Here is a 23,016-nt window from a genome sequence, read left to right as displayed (position 1 = left end):
GAAATATACGCTGTGAATTTAGAGGAAAGCCATTATCTTAATATCCATGCTGGACTCGGTACTGAGTTTTAACAAAGGCCAGATTCTGATTTGACAATAAGCCACCAGATCCCAGAAGCTCTTTTAAAATTCATTCTCTGGGTGTGGACGTCACTGGCAAGGTCAGCATTTATTGCCCATCCTTGTTGCCCTCAAGAAGGTGGTGGTAAGCCTCCTTCCTGAACCACTGCAGTCCGTGTGGTGAAGGTACTCCCACAGTGCTGTTGTTAGGTAGGGAGTTCCAGGATTTTGACCCAGCAACAAAGAAGTGATAATAAGTGGATGAGCACTCTGATGCAATTCTAACTTGCTAACCCAAAAGGTAGCTTTCAACAAAAGCAGCACGATTGCTGTATGTAGGATGACCCCATGCCCAGTTCTGAATGGTCGCCCACTAATTGTAGGGATTACAAACAAGGCAGTAGAAGTCTGGTTTTCAACTGTTGCATTACAGAACAAAAATCCTGCACACACAGGTGAGCAGGGCCATTTCATATCTGCATTTTGCACATGCTCACAGCCTTTGTTTAAAAAACTGCTCTCATCTAGGATACCGTCGCAAATGAGCTGGCCAATACTAGTTTTACTAGTTAAATAAGCTCTCGCATGACCAACTCTGAATGACATTACAGTGTTTTAAGACTATAGCAGGAGCAATGTAAAGTAGTTTACCCTGAGAAGGTACTTTTCCCATCTATCAAAGCTCACAGACTTCCCAATCTTCCTCATCAACTTCAGGTGAAGGTCCACCAATGGCTGGGGAACTGTAGGAAACAAGAAGGTGCTGGGTTAAGGATTTAATTTACATAAAAGAAACGCAATTTCAATTTCTACTAACAAAAAGAGTAGTGGTACCCTCCAGAAAGCAGGGCTATTAATATCCTACTAATTAGTCTCCCGTGGTGTTTCACATGGAGAGTCAAGACCAAGTGCAAGCTCCATGTGGAGAAGGGTTAGATGGCAGGAGATAATTGGACTGGAGTGCGCAGACGTAATTCCGTCCCCATTTTGAAGTCATACATTCTGTGCTTACCTTTATATATTTCCATTATAAACTCCCATGACCACATTAGTAATGGAAATTCCCTAGAATACTTGTAACGCTGTTAATTACATCCTCCTGCCAGTGGTGCACTGGAGCATCTCCGCTGGCAGGATTGTGTAATTACAGTTTGACAAGTTTACATAGGGTGGTTTAGATTATAAATATAAACAACAGAATTTATAATGTAAAAAACTGATAGGGAACGAGTGCAGACACAAGATTTTTAAATAGATCACTCGTCAATCTCCCGTGCTGTTGCACAGTCTGGAAAAGCTGAACAGAGAGCTGTACAGTCTGGAAAAGTTTTAATTCGATGTTCCAATACAATGTGATGACAATACACCCTTAAACAGTGGGCAACTGACGCTGCCACTATAATAAGAAGCTAGAGAAGTAACAAAATGTGTTATTGGTTTTGTTTGACACCGTGTAATCACAGCAAGTAAAGTCAATGTAGACAAACCAATGCAAACTGCAAATGTGAATCGCTCACTACGATGAAAACTTACCAAAGACCATTAAATTGTAGCTAAGGAGGCACCACCAGTCAATTAATACATTAAGAGAGAAACAATCATCAATGAATGAATAAATCATACAGCAGCAGCTAGCAGAAGTGGATACCAGTTGAATTAAATTGACAAGAGTAGCAGGAACCAATAAATTAATAAAAAAGCAGCAGGAAGCACAAAATTAATAAATTATCAATGGTCCCACGCTCACCAGCCAATGAATAAATTACTTGAGAAGCAGGAACATACCTTTTATGAATCCATGTGTGGTGCTATTAATCTGTAGGTTTGTCCATGAAACTGTAAATGGTGCGAGCAGGACTTGAGATCGAGTTATGATAAGTTATTTTTTGGAGAGGTGCGTGTGGGGACCTCGGCTGTGCAAGAGGGAAGTTTGGTCCATGAGCTCCCCTCTCTCTCTCCCCTCTCTCTCTCCCCTTCCATATGTGCATCCCTCTCTCCTGCACTGAGGTCTTTGTCACCTGCCTATATTCGTGTCTCGCCAAAAATGACTCGGGTCCTGGGGGCAGGTCAGAAAGCGGGGCTGGGAGCAAGAATCGGACTCCCGGGCAAGCGCTGATCGGATCCCATCAGAAGCAGAGTGGGATGGCCCAAGTGCCGAGATATTAACATTTTAAGAATAAAAATTTTTAAACTGGAAAATTGAAGAACCACCTGCGGGGAGAGGGAGGAGGACAGCCCGAGGGCAGAAAAATTACAAGTCCAGCAACGAAGGATAAAATAATAACTTAAAAGCGATAGCCATGGGGAACGGGAGCAGAGTGGTTTCAGGCCCTCAAAACAGGGAAATTTAAAATTAAGACAATTTTGATGAAATTAAAAGTTTAGAAATATATATACTTCTTTAAAAAAAAAACACTTGAAAGCTTACATAAACTTTTTAAAAATGACCTACCTGGAAGTGTTCTTAGCTGCAGGCTGAAAAATAAGATGGCGGACGGAGGTTCTTAATATTTTCAAAAACAGTCTCTGAAAAAGTTCAAAGACTGTGTACTTAGCCACCAGGTGTCTAAACTGTGTAATTACAATGTGACAAGTTTACATAAGCAAAACCCATTATAACTGCGGACACAGGAATTTATAATGGAAAAAAATTGACAAAAAATGAAGACAACACAGAGCCAAATCGTGCAGGCAGGAAATGCACACTGACACAAGATTTTTAGTATATTGTACAGTCATATGTATGGATGCTGTTTTTTTGAGAAACTCAACATAAAAATCCAAAGCCTGTAGGCTCACGGTGCAGGACAGCACCACAAGTAAGTGGTAACCAAGTAAGAGAGAAGAAAAGGTAAAACTAAAGAACATGATGCCAAGCTTTTATATATCAGGAAGGGATAACTGAAGCAGGAAAGAAGTTCCAATTTTGATATCCTGGGAAAGAACGATCTAGTGTAGGAGATGGTGCGATCAGTTTGGATTCAGGGAGGTGTGTAAGACAGCATATTTACAGCTTAGGAGAAATGAGAGGAAAGCTCAGATAAACCCTAGCAATGTGAAATATCAACGAAATAGGGAGAAACAAGAAAGGGAGAGGGGCAGGAGGCTGGTGATGAAAGGATCACTCATCAGGCAAGCTTTTTCCTTGCATCCTGTCCAGGAATACATATCAAAGTTAAGCTTGACCCGGCGAGTAAGCATTGCCATCACACTCAACTGGTTCCACAGATTCACAGTGGCAGCCCTTGGAATGCCAATACACAACACAACCTAAGCTGCTTTCTGTGGGGAGGCACCAAGCAAAGGCCAGGTACCTTTGACAGGGGTGGGGGGTGGGGAAAATCAGTAAGAAAGCTTTTTCTTGCTCCCTTTGCATGATTCATTGCTGGCAGTTTACAACTATATTAGCCAAAGCCTGGGAGCGAGACTGCCCACCCATTCCTTCTCAGTTACAAGCGTTTCACTGATTTAAGAAATGGATCCTCAAAACACACAACTGCTCCAAGGAACCAGCGGAATGCCACACCAAAAATGCCACTTAAAAACTCTTGGGTTGTTTGCCGTCACTTGATCTCATACCTTGCAATATATTCTTAGTGCTCTCTTTTAAAGACCAACTCTCTTGGGATGCTCATTGCGTTGCTTAAAAGATTGGTTCAATCTAGAGTGGTCATAAAGTCAGAAGTAGTACTCACCCAAACTCAAAGTGAACCCCTTAATTTTACAGGCCCAGATTAAATGAATTAATATCCATATTCCAGCCTAAGATTGCTTATGGAGAGAAGTCGTATACACAATCCCATTTCAGAAGTGCCAAAAATTACAGCATAATCAGAAATGGGGTTATGTGCTTTCTTGCATCAGGAGTTTAATATTCATATATCCCACCACTCTGGATACACCTAGTGCTTCTATACTACGTTTGTATAATACCTTAAAACAGAAATATAAGTTTAGAAATGCTGAGCCCCAGAAACTACATGATACAATTACAGTATTGCTGCAGTGTTACAGAAAAAAAAGAACATGCATTTATATAGCACCTGTCAGCTAATGAAGTACAAAATAAATAGCATATTACCACTGCACCTCAGACCAAGGCCCTTAGCACCTATGCTGATCCTTCTCATTTCAGTCAATAAAATATAAAAGCCACTTTCTAGCTGATAAAAGAGTCCGAGCATTTGTGTACTCGGGGGCCACCTTCAGCAGGCCTGGTTATTCATGTATTGCTGAGTCTCCATCCCCATCCCATCAAGTCTGGGATATTGGTGGAGAAGGAATCTATGTCGTTAGTAGGACTGTGGCAGCCCTCAACAAAGCCAGTGAGTAACACCGATCTACTGTAACATTTGCTTACGAACTTGGGGCAATTTAATTTCTGACAACTGCTCAACTAAGCTTCTGTGAATGTAATCTTTCCTGACCTGGCCCAGAGACTGACTAGATGACCTACTTGTAGATCTCTGCCGATTGCACTCGGTAGTCAGATTCTAGAAGGTGCACAAACACCCCAAGTCTCTCCTACTCACCTCACTCATGTAGTTAATCACCTAGTTTCTGTTCCTTAGATCTCAGTAACATCATGGTCAAGATTGGGAACTCAACATTCAGAGAATGCAGCTACCATTTCCAGAAATAGGCTGCATGAATCAAACAAAATATGTTTGAGGCATCCAAACATTCAAATATTAAATTGTACATATATTTTTTTTTAAAATACAATTTATTGCAGACTGACCCACAAAAGGAAACAGTCAATGGTATAAACATAAGCATGTCAGTGCCACAAATCTCCAATTTAATTCCAACTATACCCCCACATCCCACTTCCAGGTACCAATAAATGAATTAAAAAATTCTCTGCTTTGCCCTGAGCAGTCCTGGTCGTATTCCAACATAGCTAGTATAAACTGTTTTTTTTTAAAAAGCACTTGTGCTAGTAATTCCTTATGTCCCGTTGAAGATTGCCAACTTAATGACAAACTAATGACAGTTTGATGCTTTGTTACCATGTTCACTGAAAACTGAGTTGTGACAGTCCAAAACCACTTCATGTAGGGCTCTTAAAGTCAGCAGAGAGTTGGCTTTCTCGAGCACAGAATAATTTAGCCACTCAGGCATTTAGCTGGAACCAATGAGATTGTTGGAAAGTGACAGTAACAATTACTATTGGCCAATGAGACTGCTCAAAAGAGATTCTCTGTTTTTATACAACTAGCACAGATCTGCCGTGGCTTTGCTCACGGAGCCATAGATTTTAACAATAAGGGCTATGCCAATTATTACAAGTAACACTGATTTATCAGCATTGGGATGGCCATAGTACCTGGGAGTGATGGGAAGGGGGCCCAGAGCCTAGCAGTACTAAGGTGGGGTCTTGCATAGAGTCTACAGCACAGAAACAGGTCATTCGACCGAACTGGTCTATGCCGATGTTTATGCTCCACACCAGCCTCTTCATCTAACCATATCAGCATATCCTCCTATTCCTTTCTCCCTCATGTGCTTATCTGGCTTCCCCTTAAATGTATCTATGCTATTTGCCTCAACTACTCCTTGTGGTAGCGCGTTCCACATTCTTACCACTCTTTGGGTAAAGAAGTTTCTCCTGAATTCTATATTGAACTTATTAGTGACTTTCTTATATTTATGACCTCCAGTTTTGGACCCCCCACCCCACAACAAGTGGAAACATTTTCTCTGCCTTTATCTTATCAAACCCTTTCATAATTTTGAAGACCTCTATCAGGTCATCCCTCAGCTTCTCTTTTCTAGGGAAAAGATCGCCGGCTTTTCCTGAGAAGTATATCCTCTCAGTTCTGGTATCATTAGTGTGAATCTTTTTTATACCTTCTCCGGTGCCTCTATCGTTTTTATAATATGCAGACCAGAACTATGCAGTGTGGTCTAACCAAGTTTAACATAACTTCTCTGCTATTCAATTCTATCCCTCCAGAAATGAACTTGTGCTTGCTTTGCTTTTTTTTTAAGAAATGGCCTTATTAACCTGCATCACTACTTTTAGTGATTTGTGTATCTGTACCCCAGATCCCTCTGCTCCTCTACCCCATTTAGACTCTTATTATCCAAGCAGTATGTGGCCTCCTTATTCTTCCTACTAAAATGCACCACCTCACACATCTATATTGAAATTCATTTACCAATTACACACCATTCTGCAAGTTTATTAATGTCTTGAATTTTGTGGCATTCTTCCTCAGTATTAACTGTACCCCCCAATTTGGAGTCATCCGCAAATTTTGAAATTGTACTTCTGATTTTAAGAGTCCAAATCGTTAATGTAAATGGTGAACAACCATGGTCCCAGCACCGATCCCTGTGGAACACCACTTCCCACCGTTTGCCAGTCTAAGTAGCTACCCTTAACCCCTACTCTCTGTTTTCATGTTTTGTAGCCAACTTGCTATCCATTCTGCTGGGTCTCAGGGTTCAGTGGTATTTTGGGTTGGGGGGGGCGGGGTGTCTCAAGATTGATGAAACATTGGAGAGGAAGTTCTAGTAATGGAGGCAAGTGCTGGAAGCTGGGATCACCGAGCGATGTTTCCTGAGATCAGTCTATCCTGTAGATGGGGCACACTGCACCACGGTACACTGGTAATGAAGGGGGTGGATGTTTAGGCTAGTGGATGAAACATGGCGAACAAGCGGGCTGCTTTGTACTGGAAGGTGTCGAGCTTCTTTAGTGATATTGCAGCTGCACCCATCCAGGCAAGTGGAGAGTATTCCATCACACTCCTGACTTGTGCCTTGTAGGTGGCAGAAAGGCTTTGGGGAGTCAGGAGGTGAGTCACTCGCCGCAGAATACCCAGCCTCTGACCTGCTCTAGTATTCACGGCATTTATATGGCTGGTCCAGTTGAGTTTCTGGTCAATGGTGACCCCAAGAAGGTTAATGCTGGAGGATTTTGCGATGATAATGCCATTCAATGTCAAGGGGAGGTTATTAGTCTCTATCTTGTTGGAGATGGTCACTGCCTGGCACTTGTGTGGCATAAAGGTGGCAGGACAAGTTGATAAAGCTGTTAAAAAGCGTACAAGATCCTTGGCGATATAAATAGAGGCATACAGTACAAAAGCTAGGAAGTTATGCTAAACTTTTATAAATCACTGGTTAGGCCCCAGCTTGAGTATTGTGTCCAATTCCAGGCACCACAGTTTAGGAAGAATGTCAAGACCTTCGAGAAGGTGCATAGGAGATTTATCAGACTACTACCAGGGATGAGGGACTTCAGTTATGTGAAGAAACTAGAGAAGTTGAGATTGTTCTCCTTAGAGCAGAGAAGGTTATGCGAGGTTTTGATAGAGTAAATAAGGTGGGTCGGTAACCAGAGGACAAAGATTTAAGATAATTGGCAAAAGAACCAGAGGGGAGATGGAGACATTTTTTATGCAACGAGCTGTTATGTACTGGAATGCACTGCCTGAAAGGGCGGTGGAAGCAGGTTCAATAGTGACTTTCAAAAAGGGAATTGGATAAATACTTGAAAAGGAAAAATTTGCAGAGCTATTGGGGAAAGAGCAGGGGAGTGAAACTAATTGGATAGCTCTTTCAAAGAGCCGGCACAGGCACGATACACCGAATGGCCTCTTTCTGTGCTGTATCATTCTATGAAATGTTACTTGCAACTTAGCAGCCCAAGCCTGGATATTGTCCAGGTCTTGCTGCAGGGTGTGGACTGCTTCATTATCTGAGGAATTGCAAATGGAGCTGAACGCTGTGCAATCGGTGAACAGCCCCAATTCTGACCTTATGATGGAAGGAAGGTCATTTATGAAGCAGCTGAAGATAGTTGCTGTAGGTGTCCTGAGGAACACCTACAGCAATGTCCTGCAGCTATAATTGGCCTCCAACAGCCATCTTCCTTCGTGCCAGCCCGTGGAGAGTTTTACCTCTGATCCTCATTGACTTCGGTTTTATTAGGGTTCCTTGGTGCCACACTTGGTTAAATGGTGCCTAGATTTCAAGGGCAGTCACTCTCATCACTGGAATTCAGCTCATGTCCAAGTTTGGACTAAGGAAGTAATGAGGTCTGGACCCGAGTGGACCTGGTGGAACCCAAACAGAGCATCGATGAGCAAGTTATTGGTGAGTAAGTGCCGCTTGATAGCACTGTTGACGACTTCTTCCATCACTTTGCTGATGATTGGGAGTAGACTGATAGGACAGTAATTGGCCGGGTTGGATTTGTCCTGCTTTTTGTGGACAGGAGATACCGGGGCAATTTTCCACATCGTCAGGTAGATGCAAGTGTTATGGCTGTACTGGAACAGCTTGGGTAGAGCCGCAACTGGTTCTGGAGCACAGGAGTTCAGGACTACAGCCAGGATGTTGTCAGAACCTGCAGACTTTGCTGTGTCCAATGCACTCAGCTGTTTCTTGATGGCACATGGAGTGAATCGTATTGGCTGAAGACTGGCATCTTTGACAGTGGGGACCTCAGGAGGAGGCAGACAAGGATCATCTGCTTGGCACTTATGGCTGAAGATGGTTGCAAACACTATGCCCTCTAGGAATGGGGGCATAGTCTCAGGATAAGGGGTAGGCAATTTAGGACAGAGATGAGTAGGAATTTCTTCACTCAGAGGGTTGTGAATCTTTGGAATTCTCTACCCCAGAGGGCTGTGGATGCTCAATCGATAGATTTTTGGATTCTATGGGAAATCTGGGGATTGGGCGGGACAGCGGAGTTGAGGGCGAAGATCAGCCATGATCTTATTAAATGGCGGAGCAGGCTTGAGGGGCCATATGGCCTACTCCTATTTCTTAAGTCTTCTATTCTTACTTCAGCCTTGTCTTTTGCACTCACGTGCTGGGCTCTGCCATCATCGAGGATGGGGATGTTAATGGAGTGACAGGGTTGCAGAACTTTGACCTGTTCCTTTGGTTGTGGGATCAATTACCGCTGTCTATAGCATGTTGCTTTCGCTGTTCACCACGTAGGTAGTGCTGTGTTGTAGCTTAATTTTAAGAAAGGATTGCCTATTGGAAATGTTTACATAGCAGGTTTCAATGGAGTACGTATCCTGTGTAAAAGTTTTAATAAGATACTAATAAGTTGCTTATGGCCTTTCCCGTGGTGAGTTGAATTTGAAGTTTTTAAAAACTATACAAGTTAGTGACAGAGTTTGGAGACTTTTTTTTTTAAATCACTCCACAGAGCCACCTTGTGGCCAGAGCCTGCAACTACACAAAAGCTGGCATAGCAAAGCTGAATGGGATATGTTGACATAGCAATTTACAATGGTACGGGTGGACAGAAAAGCATGACCAACAATTGCAGCAACAAGAAGTAAGGCTTATGAACAGGACCCTACAGAATTATAGATGCATTCTTTCTCTCTCCCCCCCCCCCAACCCTTGCAATTTTTCTGCTTTTTGATTGAAAATTATTATGAAAAAATTATGTAATTATGTTGTTGAAGATTGGCAAAATCCTCCTGAATTAAAATTGGGTTTCTAAACTGGATATCCAGTATTTACCACTAAAAATACCAAGTCCTACCTCGACGTTTGCTGTATATATTGCAATTTGTAAGCCTGTACTAGTCAGTTTATTTTAACTATTAGATGTGTCCACGTCACAGTTTTACCACAATTCCAACATTTTTTTTAAACCACTGCTGCAGTAACAGATTACCTACCATCTGCTTTCTAAATAATTAGCCTAAATATCCTAGAAAGCACTCGTCGATTACGTGTCCCTGGAAGTCCCTGGCGGGTTGTTAAGTCACGTCGCCCACGTGCTTCCATTGTAAACATTGTAGTAACAATATGTTTCACGTATAATATAATTAAAATAATGAATGAAACCTTTCTTGGCACCCAAGCAAGCTTACGCCTAGATGGAGCAAAATAAACACGGGATTAATCACGGACAAAAAAAATAAATAAATAAATCAACAAAACGGAAGGAGATTGGATATCTTTGCGCCGGGTTTTAAATTAAGGAATGGGTGTGAAACAGGCGGTGGTCATAACCCGTATATATCGCTGCAATATATGATTTTTTTAAAGATTACATAGCACGCAAATTAATGAAATATCAGTTGTTTAGCCGAAAAAGACGTTTAGCAGCTGTTAGCAAGCAACCATCGACGTATCCGGTTTGGATTCAGATTAATTTGAGACAAATCAAAGACCGCCAAACATTTATTAAGTACATGGTTTTCGTGATTTTGAGTCGCCTCGGTGTTGTGCGACGTGCAATCACCAAAATGCAGAGCAAAAAGGAGATTTTTTTTTAAAAAACTACGCCAATCCAAAATGGTGAGGACAGGCGGTTGAAAAGGCTGGTGGGCGTGTACGATTATATTTTAAAAAGGACTTGAGATATATTGAAGAGAGTCAAGTCGAGTCAAACAGAATTTTCAAATCTGCACCCCAATCGTTTTGTTTTAAAAAAAGCCACATTCCGCTTCGTCTGCTTTTAAAAAAATACACACAACACCAAAGAATTGGATTTGCGCCAAAGCCCATCTCCCTCCCTCCCCTCCAAAAGAAAAAGACGGAAAGCAACTTCGCCACCAAAGCACATTAAAAGTATGAATGAGAGCCCATACATTGAACATAAATGTGCGCAACACGCCGGGTGGACTGAAAATCGGGCGTCTGCTAATCTGAAAAGGTTCCCAAACACTTAACATAATACACATTTTTCAAAACTAAACAAGTGTCAACAACGAAAAACTCAGCAGTTTATTCATTTGTACTCGCGTGAGTTGATCAATTCTGCGCTGTAAATTCTATGTAATTCATTATTTTTAAATGATGTTTAAAAAGAAACATCCAGAGAAAACTCACAATGCCATAAAAGGACCAAATTTACCAACTATATATAAAATAACCAGGACGCACCTGCGACCTGTTAATAAAAGCACTTAATCACAAAAATATGCCAAGTAATAAAGGCTTTTGTTACAGTTTCTCAACAATAAACGTTTTACAGTTTTGTTCAAAAGTCATATTGGAAAAAACGTCGTTACGTTGGCCAATCATAACTCCAAACCCAGAGTGTAGTCCGGACACCACAGGTACATCAATGCAATTACCCTTTGAGATTTGAAAGCAATGCATGGATTTGAAAGAATTAGGGCAAAGTCAATACCCCATAGAGTGCAATAAAAGGGGAATTGTATATATACTTGAAAAGGAAAAAATTACAGGGCTTTGGGGAAAGAACGGGAGAGTGGGACCAAATTGGATAGCTCTTTCAAAGCACAGACAGGATGGGCCAAATGGCCTCTTGCACTGTATGATTCGATGATTTCCAAAAACTGGCTACTCACACCAAATGGATGAAAGCAGTGCTCAATTGCAGGCATTGTGCCCTAACCTGTCTACCGAAGAAACCTCCAAGGACATATAAGAGGCAACAGTTTGGACAGCCAACGCATTACACTATCACCTCAATTTTTTCCCCTCCTCCCAAAGGCAAAGTTTGGTGGGACTCGGTCCCATTGGTGCTGGTCATTTAGCTTGAGCACCAGGAGGTCATTTGGTTATGGAAGGCATCACTACCGAGCCCGACGTGGGTCTCACCCTACGTTCACGCAAGTAGTTTCCAGCGTGGGGGGAGGTTACTGGATAGCGAACAGCAGCAGGAACCAGGCAGGTTTCCCCTTCCCATGGGTGCCAAGCCATTGTAGCACACCTACTGAGATCAGTAAACATAAAAAAGTAGGACAGGACGAGGCCATTCAGCCCTTCGAGCCTGCTCTGCCATTCAATAAGATAATGGCTGATCTTCTTCCTCAACTCCAATTTCCCACCCGTAACTCATCACAAACTAAGGAAGGAACCTAAGGCTACTGCTCTACATTGCTCACAGCAGCCGTTGTCGAACGTTACCATTTGTAAAGTAGGTTCTTTTTAAAATTTAAACATTAGCAAGCCAACTGCTGCCAATGCGAGAACCCCTTTTATCAGATGGTTTTACTACTGCGGAGTATGTGACACTATTGCTGAATTTGCAGTATCATTGGAGCATCAGGTTAAAGCACCTCCACCAATATAGACTCCTCTTCTTTTAAAAATGGCCTTGGGATGTGGGCCATACTACCAAGGCTACATTTATTGCCCATCTCTTGTTGCTCTGAGAAGGTTGCTTTCATGAACTTGTGCAGACCTTGTGACGGCGCTCCCATGATGGTGTTGGTTTCCCCCAAGACGGTGACCTATCGCAAGGATTGTTTCTACAACTGAGTGGCTTACTCATGCACTTCAGAGAATATTAAGAATCAATCACGTCATGTGTTCCTGCAGTCTAGACCAGGTAAAGGTGTAGGTGGTGATAGATTGGTGAATGTTGATGTACAAAGGGACCTGGGTGTCCTTGTACACCAGTCAGTGAAAGCAAACATGCAAGTGCAGAAAGCAGTTAGGAAGACAAATGGTATGTTGGCCTTCATTGCAAGAGGATTTGAGTATAGGAGCAAGGATGTCTCACTGCGGTTATACAGGGCCTTGGTGAGACCACACCTGGAGTATTGTGCGCAGTTTTGGTCTCCTTACCTAAGAAAGGATATACTTGCCATAAAGGGAGTGCAGCGAAGGTTCACCAGACTGATCCCTGGGATGGCAGGACTGTCATATGAGGAGAGATTGGGTCGACTCGGCCTGTATTCACTCGAGTTTAGAAGAATGAGAGGGGATCTCATTGAAACGTCTCAAATTCTGACAGGGCCAGACAGACTGGATGCAGGGAGGATGTTTCCCCTGGCTGGGGGGTCCAGAACGAGGGGTCACAGTCTCAGGATACGGGGTAGGACATTTAGGACTGAGACTAGGAGAAATGTCTTCACTCAGAGGGTGGTGAACTTGTGGAATTCTCTACCACAGAAGGCTGTGGAACCCAAGTCACTGAATATATTTAAGGAGCTAGATAGATTTCTAGACACAAAAGGCATCAAGGGGTATGGGGAGAGAGCAGGAATATGGTATTGAGATAGAGGATCAGCCATGATCATATTGAATGGCGGAGCAGGCTTGAAGGGCCAAATGGCCTACTCCTGTTCCTATTTTCTATGTTTCCCTTCTCTGAAGGGCATTAGTGAACCAGTTGGATTTTTACATAAACCTGGCAGCTTTAGTGGGTTTTTTTCTGGTGCCAGCCCACAAATTACCAGATTTATTGAATTCAATTTCATAATTTGCCATGATGGAATTTGAACTCACAACTTTTGGGTCTCCAGTCCAGTACTTATTGATAAGAGTTCCTCTCCAGCTTTCTTCAAAAAAATCTTAGTGAGGCTCTCCACAACGGCTCAGTTATAACATCCAGTCATAAGCTGGACCATGCGGAGCAGAAAGGGGCCAGGTCTGAAATGAGCTGTCTCATCTCAGCTGGAGCATTGGTAGGAGTGCTACAACTAGATCCAGCATTAAATAATAAGACTTGTATTTACATAGCACCTTTCATAACCTCAGAACATCCCAAAGCACTTTACAGCCAATGAATTACTTTTGAAGTGTAGTCACCATTGTAATATAGGAAACCCAGCAGCCAATTTCCACACATCAAGCTCCCACAAACAGCAATGTGATAATGACCAGATCATCTGTTTTAGTGATGTTAGTTGAGGAATAAATATTGGCCAGAGACACCAGGGCGAACTCCCCTGCTCTTCATTGAATCGTGCCAAGGAAGAAGTATGTCAGCCAGGGTTTAGCCAGCAATTATCTGTTGGAAGTATGCTTGTACGTGAGAGATGTCAGGTGAGCACAGGATCAGGCTCTGATATCCCCCATAATTGAATAGTTTGCCAGCGCTCACTATCTCAGCTCACATATGAAGAATGGCAACTTAGGCGAGATACTGGTAGGTCAGTGATAATGAAACCATACCACAGCAAGAAGTCAACACATTCTATAAGGAGACGGTAGGAAAACAAATTGAGGGAAATTACTTTTTAAAAATAAAATGCTTTACTTTTTGGATGCCTTCATTTTCAGGTACCATTTTAGATTCCTGTGAATTTCCATTTCAGTATCTTGATAAGAACTAACTTTCACTGATATATTACTTTGTGTCTTCGGCACATCCCAATGATTTACGATCAATAGATTAAAGTTTTTGTTCATATTTGACTGAGGGAGGAATGTTGGCCGAGACAGCAGGACGATTCTCCTTTTCTCTTCCAATATTGCCATGGGATCGTTTACCTGAACAGGCAGATGGGACCTCATTTCAAATTCTCATGCAATAGTAAAGAACCTCTGACAATGCGACACTCCCTCGGTACTGCAATGAAGTGTCAGCTTAGATTATGTGCTCAAGTCAATAATGGGGATTCAACCCACAACCTGCTGACTCAGAGTGTGAGTTATACACAAATGATGGCGGTGAGGTGAGAAGAGGGTTGCGTCACATGGACACCCATGCACATACTTAAGAATGATCAACTTAGAAAACTTTTTTTCTCCCAATTTTCTCCCCACCTCTCCAGATCCTTGCTGGGTACAGGTCCAGCAAACCTCTGGTACCTTTTCCACAAAGTGTTGACAGTCTACTTGCCTATGGAAGGAATTAGTCAAGCTTGATCCAGTTCTTACCTGACATCCATGCATACTTTCCAGCAGAAGCCACTGGATAGTAATCAAAAGCAGGCAATCCTGGCAAATTCTTTCACTCCCTTGCCCTGAGGCCAAACATAGGAATACTACCATCTTGGCTGAGATCAGCATTTTTGAATTTCTAACTTGTACTACTTCTCCCTAATTCCCCCCCCCCCTTCCCAAACATTTCTGTAAATCTACCATGTTCAACTACTTTACAGCAACACACACTGCGGTACAAAATTCAACTGAAGAGTTAAGAGTAGCTTTTTTTTCTGAACAAAAGCCAATAATGAATATGAAACTATAATACATTTTAATCTGTCTTTATACAACAGAGCTACAAAGCTAAATGTTCTTTGTTCACTGGTAGACTGTAGGAGGTGGTGAAAGCTGGGGCTAAAATGTCCAGTGAATTCTTACTTTGGCAACACTGGAGACAGGGTGTAGTCTGGAGATTGACAGGACTGAACTCACCGGACATACTATGGAACGTTACTCTCCCCTTTAATTGGTTTAGCTGGTTCCATGCGACATGCTGTTCACTCCCTTCACCTCTCCCCCACATCACACCCCAGTGAAAGGACAGGCAGTTTGCCAATTTCCAGACCTCTGTAACCATCTTACTAGGAGCGCCTTGATTTCCACTCCCTTCCTGCAGGGAACCACTCTGACCTGCCCTCACGACACAGTTGGAATCACAAACTCACCACGTGAAAAATCCCAGGTTACTTGAATCAGAGTTCCAACATTAAAAAATGTTGTTAAAACAGACTGCACCTTGTATAAAAGAAACATTCATGGGGGTGGGGAGTCTAGCTGTTGCACTTGAGCACCAAACAATTCACAGGTAGAATATTGCTACCCCCTGTGTATCCTCAAAGTCTGATTTCCACCATAAATGAACAGATTTTTTTTTAAATTGATAAAAACTGATCCTCTCCAGATTAAGGTCCGTATAAAGCTGCAATTCGCCATGGTTTTCATGCTGAATCTAATGCTGAAAATTGAGCCCTGAGATTAGTGATGTCATCACACACATTGCGTGCTGTGTGCAGTCACTCTTGCTAGGTATGGTTCCACTGGGGTTAGACTTCCATCGGTTAGACTTCCATCGGTTAGACTTCCATCGGTTAGACTTCCATCGGTTAGACTTCCATCGGTTAGACTTCCATCGGTTAGACTTCCATCGGTTAGACTTCCATCGGTTAGACTTCCATCGGTTAGACTTCCATCGGTTAGACTTCCATCGGTTAGACTTCCAAAGAGACTACAGCTGTGCTCATCAGTAATCTGCATATGGACACTTTCTAGCAAGAGTCAACGAAGCATGATAAAGAAGCAGGAACCCTGACTGAGTTTCCACGCCCTAACCCAGAGTTGCTGGGGCAAATTGCTGCAACCTTACTGCTGCCCACGCTGTGATCAGACAAGAATCGAAACTGGGACGTTCCTGGCCTGTACGACTTTACATCACGCTGATTGTACAGACTAAGGCACTAGTTAAGTTTCATATTTTTAGAATCTTCCAACGGCTTGCTTGGTAGAGGCAGTGTGTCACTGAGCCACACAGATCAGGAAAGACATAGGCTTGATCCCTAGTCTGTACTGAGTTAGATGATCTCAGCCAGCTTGGCGACAGAGGTAGCACAATCGGGCACCGTGCACTGGGCTAGGACGGGTGCGTCAACTAATGTCCCCACTCCTGATTGCTTGCCAGCACTCCATAATAGACTGGCAAGATCTGGATAAGATTTGGCTGTGATGCTAACCAGGTTGAATAGCATGTTTATGCTCAGTACCCAGGCTCATGTATGAAGAATGGCCGCTTGGGTGAGGTACTGGAGGGTGACTGGCACCAGCAAGAGTTAATACAAGAGTTAGGTCACAGATCGGCCATGATCTCATTGAATGGCAGAAGAGGCTTGAGGTGCTAAATAGCCTGCTTCTGTTTCTATGTTGATATGCCTTCAGGAAAGTTGGGAAGAAAAGTAGCAAAAATATCAAAACATAAACTATCAACATGCTGACCATTATTTTATTTAAAGTGATAAAATCACGTGTGCAAATGTAACAAATTACACACAGAAGTAGATGACATGTTTGCAAGAACTCCTAGCACATTAATCATTAGAACTGCATGAACTATGGGGGGAGGGGAAGGGGGAGAGGGTGTTGAAGAGAGAAAGAAAAGCACAAAGATAGCTAGCTGCTTCAATTGTACAACTTTGTATAGTTTATGCAGCATCAATTTTAAATGCATCGAGTATTTTCAACCTAACCCCTCCCAAATGGGGTTTACAAAAAATATTTCCGATAAGTTATCAAAACAAAACTCCAAAATTATTTTCTACATTTACAACAGTGACTACACTTCAAAAGTACTTCATTCGGTGTAAAGCACTTTGGGACATCTTGAGGTCATGAAAGGCGCTATACAAATGCAGGTCTTTCTTTTATACATCAAAATCTGATATGCAAATAATTATTGTAAATTCCCAGCAATTTTTTTTTGCTCCAGATCACACTTTCATCAGGTTTACAGCCCAAATCATAGTCACCTCCTGTACAAACAGCATAACCTACTGTTTCTACAATCAACCATACAACAGCTCGATTCAATGTGACGACACAAAGCTATGTCAATTTTGGAATGTATGAGAATACAATTAAGGGTGTAAAATATTGCACAGTAAAAAAAAAGTTTCTTTCACATGATTCTAAATTCTTGATAAGTGAATGCCATACAACAAACAGGTTATTCTCTGAATTACTATATTTAAATTTTTTGCTGAGAATTCCCATTTTGAAAAACTGCAATCGCTGGTTTAAAAAATAGTTCGCTGGCCAGTCATACTGATCCAGGATTATTATGTATTGTTACAACACTGTTCCAGTAATAAAACTGCATTTCCATAATTCTCTTTCTAAATTTTGTTAGGTGGCTCAGTGGGTAGCACTCTTGCTTCTGAGTCAGAAGGTTGTGGGTTCAAGACCCACTCCAGAGACTTGAGCACAAAATCTATGCTGACACTCCAGTGCATCACTGAGGGAGTGCTGCACTGTCAGAGGTGCCATCTTTCGGATGAGACGTTAAACTGAGGCCCCATGGCACTATTTCGAAGAAGAGGAGCAGGGAGTTCCCAATATTTATCCCTCAACCAACATCATAAAAAAAATTATCCAGTAAAATTATCCAGTCATTGTTACAATGCTGTTTGTGGGAGCTTGCTGTGCACAAATTGGCCACGTTTCCTACATTACAATAGTGACTACACCTTTTTTTTTAAAAAAAGCACCTCATTGGTTGTAAAGCGTTTTGGGACATCCTGAGGTCGTGAAAGGCATTGTGTAAATGCAAGTCTTTCTTATACACTTGGCTGATAGAAGTTACCTTCTTTCTCAGGCTCTCAAAACCGTGGAATCCCTCACCTCAGTCTTCCCTTCCTCCTACAATCATCAGACCTTCTCACTCAGACCCCCTATGGCTATACAAATGTCTCACCACCCCTAATGATGGTGAGTCATGTCGGGGTACAGCTCCACGTGCACCAACAGCTTTCCAGCGGCCATTCATCACATGTAAGCTTACAAGGCAAGTGTCAAAATTATTCAACTACAGAAGGCTTCATAACCAAACCTGATGCGTGTGTGTGCGTGCACACTGCAGCGTGGGAAGTGAATTCACTAGACAGTGATCAGAAAAGTGAGAACCAGTTAGATTCTTCCCCCCACCCCAAAAATCTAGTCAGTGGATATAGAGGCCAATTGTGCTGACTGGCTTAAGATCTGCCAATTCAGCACTGACCAAGAATTAAATTGGCAGTGCTAGCTGATCTGAAAAACTCACTGAACTATTGGGGAAGATTTTGAAGACTGATAATACAACCGATATGCATGCATGGAAAAAAAGCTTTATGCTGTACAGTAGCACTAAGATTAGCAATAAATACACATTCCAACAGCATAAGCATAATTTAATAGGACAAAGTCAGCATGGCTTTATGAAGGGGAAGTCATGTCTGACAAATTTGCTTGAGTTCTTCGAGGATATAACGTATAGGGTGGATAAAGGGGAACCAGTGGACATAGTGTATTTAGACTTCCAGAAGGCATTCGACAAGGTGCCACATAAAAGATTATTACTTAAGATAAAAAATCACGGGATTGGGGGTAATATTCTGGCATGGGTGGAGGATTGGTTATCGAACAGGAAGCAGAGAGTTGGGATAAATGGTTCATTTTCGGACTGGCAACCAGTAACCAGTGGTGTTCCACAGGGGTCGGTGCTGGGTCCCCAACTCTTTACAATCTATATTAACGATTTGGAGGAGGGGACCGAGTGCAACATATCAAAATTTGCAGATGATACAAAGATGGGAGGGAAAGTAGAGAGTGAGGAGGACATAAAAAACCTGCAAGGGGATATAGACAGGCTGGGTGAGTGGGCGGAGATTTGGCAGATGCAATATAATATTGGAAAATGTGAGGTTATGCACTTTGGCAGGAAAAATCAGAGAGCAAGTTATTTTCTTAATGGCGAGAGACTGGAAAGTATTGCAGTACAAAGGGATCTGGGGGTCCTAGTGCAAGAAAATCAAAAAGTTGGTATGCAGGTGCAGCAGGTGATCAAGAAAGCCAACGGAATGTTGGCTTTTATTGCTAGGGGGATAGAATATAAAAACAAGGAGGTATTGCTGCAGTTATATAAGGTATTGGTGAGACCGCACCTGGAATACTGCATACAGTTTTGGTCTCCATACTTAAGAAAAGACATACTTGCTCTCGAGGCAGTACAAAGAAGGTTCACTCGGTTAATCCCGGGGATGAGGGGGCGGACATATGAGGAGAGGTTGAGTAGATTGGGACTCTACTCATTGGAGTTCAGAAGAATGAGAGGCGATCTTATTGAAACATATAAGATTGTGAAGGGTCTTGATCGGGTGGATGCAGTAAGGATGTTCCCAAAGATGGGTGAAACTAGAACTAGGAGGCATAATCTTAGAATAAGGGGCTGCTCTTTCAAAACTGAGATGAGGAGAAACTTCTTCACTCAGAGGGTGGTAGGTCTGTGGAATTTGCTGCCCCAGGAAGCTGTGGAAGCTACATCATTAGATAAATTTAAAACAGAAATAGACAGTTTCCTAGAAGTAAAGGGAATTAGGGGTTATGGGGAGCGGGCAGGAAATTGGACATGAAGCTGAGTTCGGATCGGTCAATGCCCTGTGGGTGGCGGAGAGGGCCCGGGGGCTATGTGGCCGGGTCCTGCTCCGACTTCTTGTGTTCTTTAGATTTGTGGTTGGGATCAGATCAGCCATGATCTTATTGAATGGCGGAGCAGGCTCAAGGGGCCGATTGGCCTACTCCTGCTCCAATTTCTTATGTTCTTATAAGACAGAGCTTTTCAGCTACGAATCATGATCCTGTATTGCACTTTACCACCCTAAAGTATAGACCAGACCTGGAATTTATTGGTAGTCAACTGATTTTCTCTAGAAACTTGCAGTCACAATGCTACGATTATTAATCCTCCTGTATGACTTACCATTGTGCAGCAAGATTCTACAGCCTACAAACAACTAGCATCTATACTAACAGCCACCACCAGCACACACACACATACATACAAAAATGATTGAAAAACAGAACAATCCTACCACGTTAAGCTGAAGCAGTGCAGATTAGTGATATGACATAACTCATTTCCCTTTCGCCTGTAGCCCTTGGTCAATTTGCTGCTCCAAACACCTCTGGACTTTCATTCATGATCGGCCTAGCTGTGAGACGCTGACCAAGATGGGGTTGAATGGTGTTCCCTCTCTTTTTCTGGCTCTTTAGGCCAGGGAATGCTATGAGAGGAGTTATCCTAGTTTCCATGCAGCAACCGAAAGGACCCTGAAAGTTCAAAGTATTGGACCTACAATTTCACTCCTTCGCATCCTAAGTGGAAGTGCATGACCTCCATTTGAGAAGTACTCACAGTGGCATGATTGAAATCTGGAGCTTGGTTTTGAGAGGAATAGTAATGTCTCAGCCAACATAAGGTACTTGTGATAAAGCGGTATTCCTTCAGTACTGTATTGGAGTGGCCGCCTAGATTATGCACCCAGTCCTGTACAGGGCCTTGAAGCCATGGCCCTTTTGACTTAAGAGGCAAGAATGCTACCACTGAGCCAAGCTGACACTTGCATTTTCTCACAGATGGTTATTAGTAGATGGAATCCCTCACGACAAGTGGCTACTGTGGCAGAGACTATAACATCAATTGAAAGGGAAGTGGATAAGTATTTGAAAAGGAAGAATACAAAAGGATACTTGGAAAGAGCAGGGAAATATAATTAGAATAGATAGCTCCAGTTGAAGAGCTAGTACAGGCACAAACCTGATGGCCTCTTTCTGTGCTGTAATTTCTATGATTCTAGAGTATGGACATTCTTTTGGTTCTCAAACAATTTTTTGCAGTCATACAGTGGATTATAGAATCAAGAAGCCAATGGTACGAACTAGAAAACATGCTCACTAGTATATAGTGTAAAGCAGAGATACAAGGATATTTTTCACTGGTACAATGGTTTGAGAATTGCATAGTTTTCCAATAAATGCCTTGGAAACTACAGAATCATAAGAGGTTTACTGCACAGGAGGCTATTTGGCCCATCATGTCTGTACTGGCTTTTTGCTGCAGCGTTCCAAACCCAAGATCCTACTTCTCTTTAGGTGAAATTTGACCTGAAGGAATTTCTCTCATCTTCGAACAATGTCCTTCATATAAACAAGGGCTCCTTATGAGTGACACAGCTCAAACTTATGTTCCAAGATCCTACTGCCCTCTCTCAAAATCCTGTATCTTCCTCGCTTACAGCCCTGTATTTTCCTCTGCTTTAAATGTCTGTCCACTCTTCCCATAAAAGAAGCAATGGTCTGTGCTTCAACTATTCCCTATGGCAAAGCATTACATTGAACCTACAGCATAGAAACACGCCATTCAGCCCAACTAATCTACGCCGGCGTTTATGCTCCACACAAGCCTCCTCTCTCCTTCATCCAACCCTATCATGATACCCTTCTATTCCCATCTCATGCTTTAACAACTCTTCTAACCTCTGTCCTCACTTTCAATGAGGATTAGACTTTTTGCCTCTTCCTTAGAAGGTGTTGATTCATACTGGGATTATGTTCTATGTTTGCCATCAGCCTTCCAGTATCTCATTCTTCGTATGTGAGCTGAGACAGTGAGCATCAGGAAGCTACTTCTCAGGTTTGAACCCTGCACCTTCTGACAATACAATGTGCCTCCTCATGGATCCCAAAGAGATAAAACTTTCAGAGGAAGAGAAATATAACACAATATTATGTGTACATCATAATGTAAACAAAAAGGACAATTTATTTTTACAACAAAGGTAGGTCTCAAAGCCTTAAGTGCTAGGTTATTGAATTCAGTGCACTACAGAAATACACACTTTTGTGGTTATTTAATGTATTGTTTGCAACAGATAGTTTTGAAAGACCATAAAAGATTTCTCCTTAGGTTAAATTTGACCTGAAGGAATTTCTCTCATCTTCACACAATGTCCTTCATATAAACAAGGGCTCCTCAAGAGTGACAGAGCTCAAACTTACGCTCTGACAGAATGGCACATTAATCACTGCCTCCAGGAGGAGGGGAGTTTTGTTTTTTTAAACTTAAACACTCACTGCAAACAACGGAGCACTTGCAACTTTTCTAGAGTCCCACTCACTTTAGACTAAACACAATCACACAATTCATCAAACCTATAGTCCATCAATGTTTGACCTGATTCAGATAACATGGAATTTTAATGGGCCAATGAAATGGTATCCATTTATCATCTTAGGACTGAAGACTAAGGAGAAGAAAAAAAATCTCCAAACACTGGTGTAATCTTTGGACATTGGGAGTATACCATCCCTTCTGTATTTTGTAAATGTCAAACAGGAATAAATAAAATCAACACATGCATGCAATTAAGTTGGCGTTAAATCGAAGCAAAATCACAATCAGTCCCTGCAAAAAGGGCACTAGACATTTGATTTATTTCTGTGATTTAGAAAATACAAAAATGTGTGCAGAACCACAAGATATCTGGAATACTTTATCAATACAAGAGCTTCTGTTCACCTGAGCTACAGGCATAGGAATTCTATGTTAAACTTTTGGATATTTAAATAGAGCTCGGCCAAGAACTAAATCATTTGATGCAAACGACATCAGCTTACATCTGTACAGCCTGTATACAGTCAACACAGCCTACTAAAAAAAAGCCAAGATATTCACTTTTTGATCATACTTCATCATATTGCACAGTACCTCTTCCATTTATTGTGCCCATTGTCCTAACACTCTGCAGTGGATTA

General features: G+C 42.1%; 1 protein-coding gene across 3 annotated transcripts in view; it reads right to left on the bottom strand.

Moving 5' to 3' along the window:
* rsf1a (remodeling and spacing factor 1a) overlaps positions 1–23,016 on the bottom strand; it is an 83,741-nt gene that overhangs the window by 56,152 nt on the left and 4,573 nt on the right. For all 3 annotated transcript variants that reach the window (XM_067985627.1, XM_067985626.1, XM_067985625.1), the window contains exon 2: positions 712–803. In XM_067985627.1, the coding sequence (XP_067841728.1) occupies positions 712–803 (92 nt within the window). The remainder of the gene's footprint in view (positions 1–711; positions 804–23,016) is intronic.

This window comes from Heptranchias perlo, chromosome 6 (assembly GCF_035084215.1).
Source record: "Heptranchias perlo isolate sHepPer1 chromosome 6, sHepPer1.hap1, whole genome shotgun sequence".
NCBI lineage: Eukaryota > Metazoa > Chordata > Chondrichthyes > Hexanchiformes > Hexanchidae > Heptranchias > Heptranchias perlo.
The sequence above is the reverse complement of the archived record's forward strand: the minus strand, read 5'-3'. Positions and strand labels throughout refer to the sequence as shown.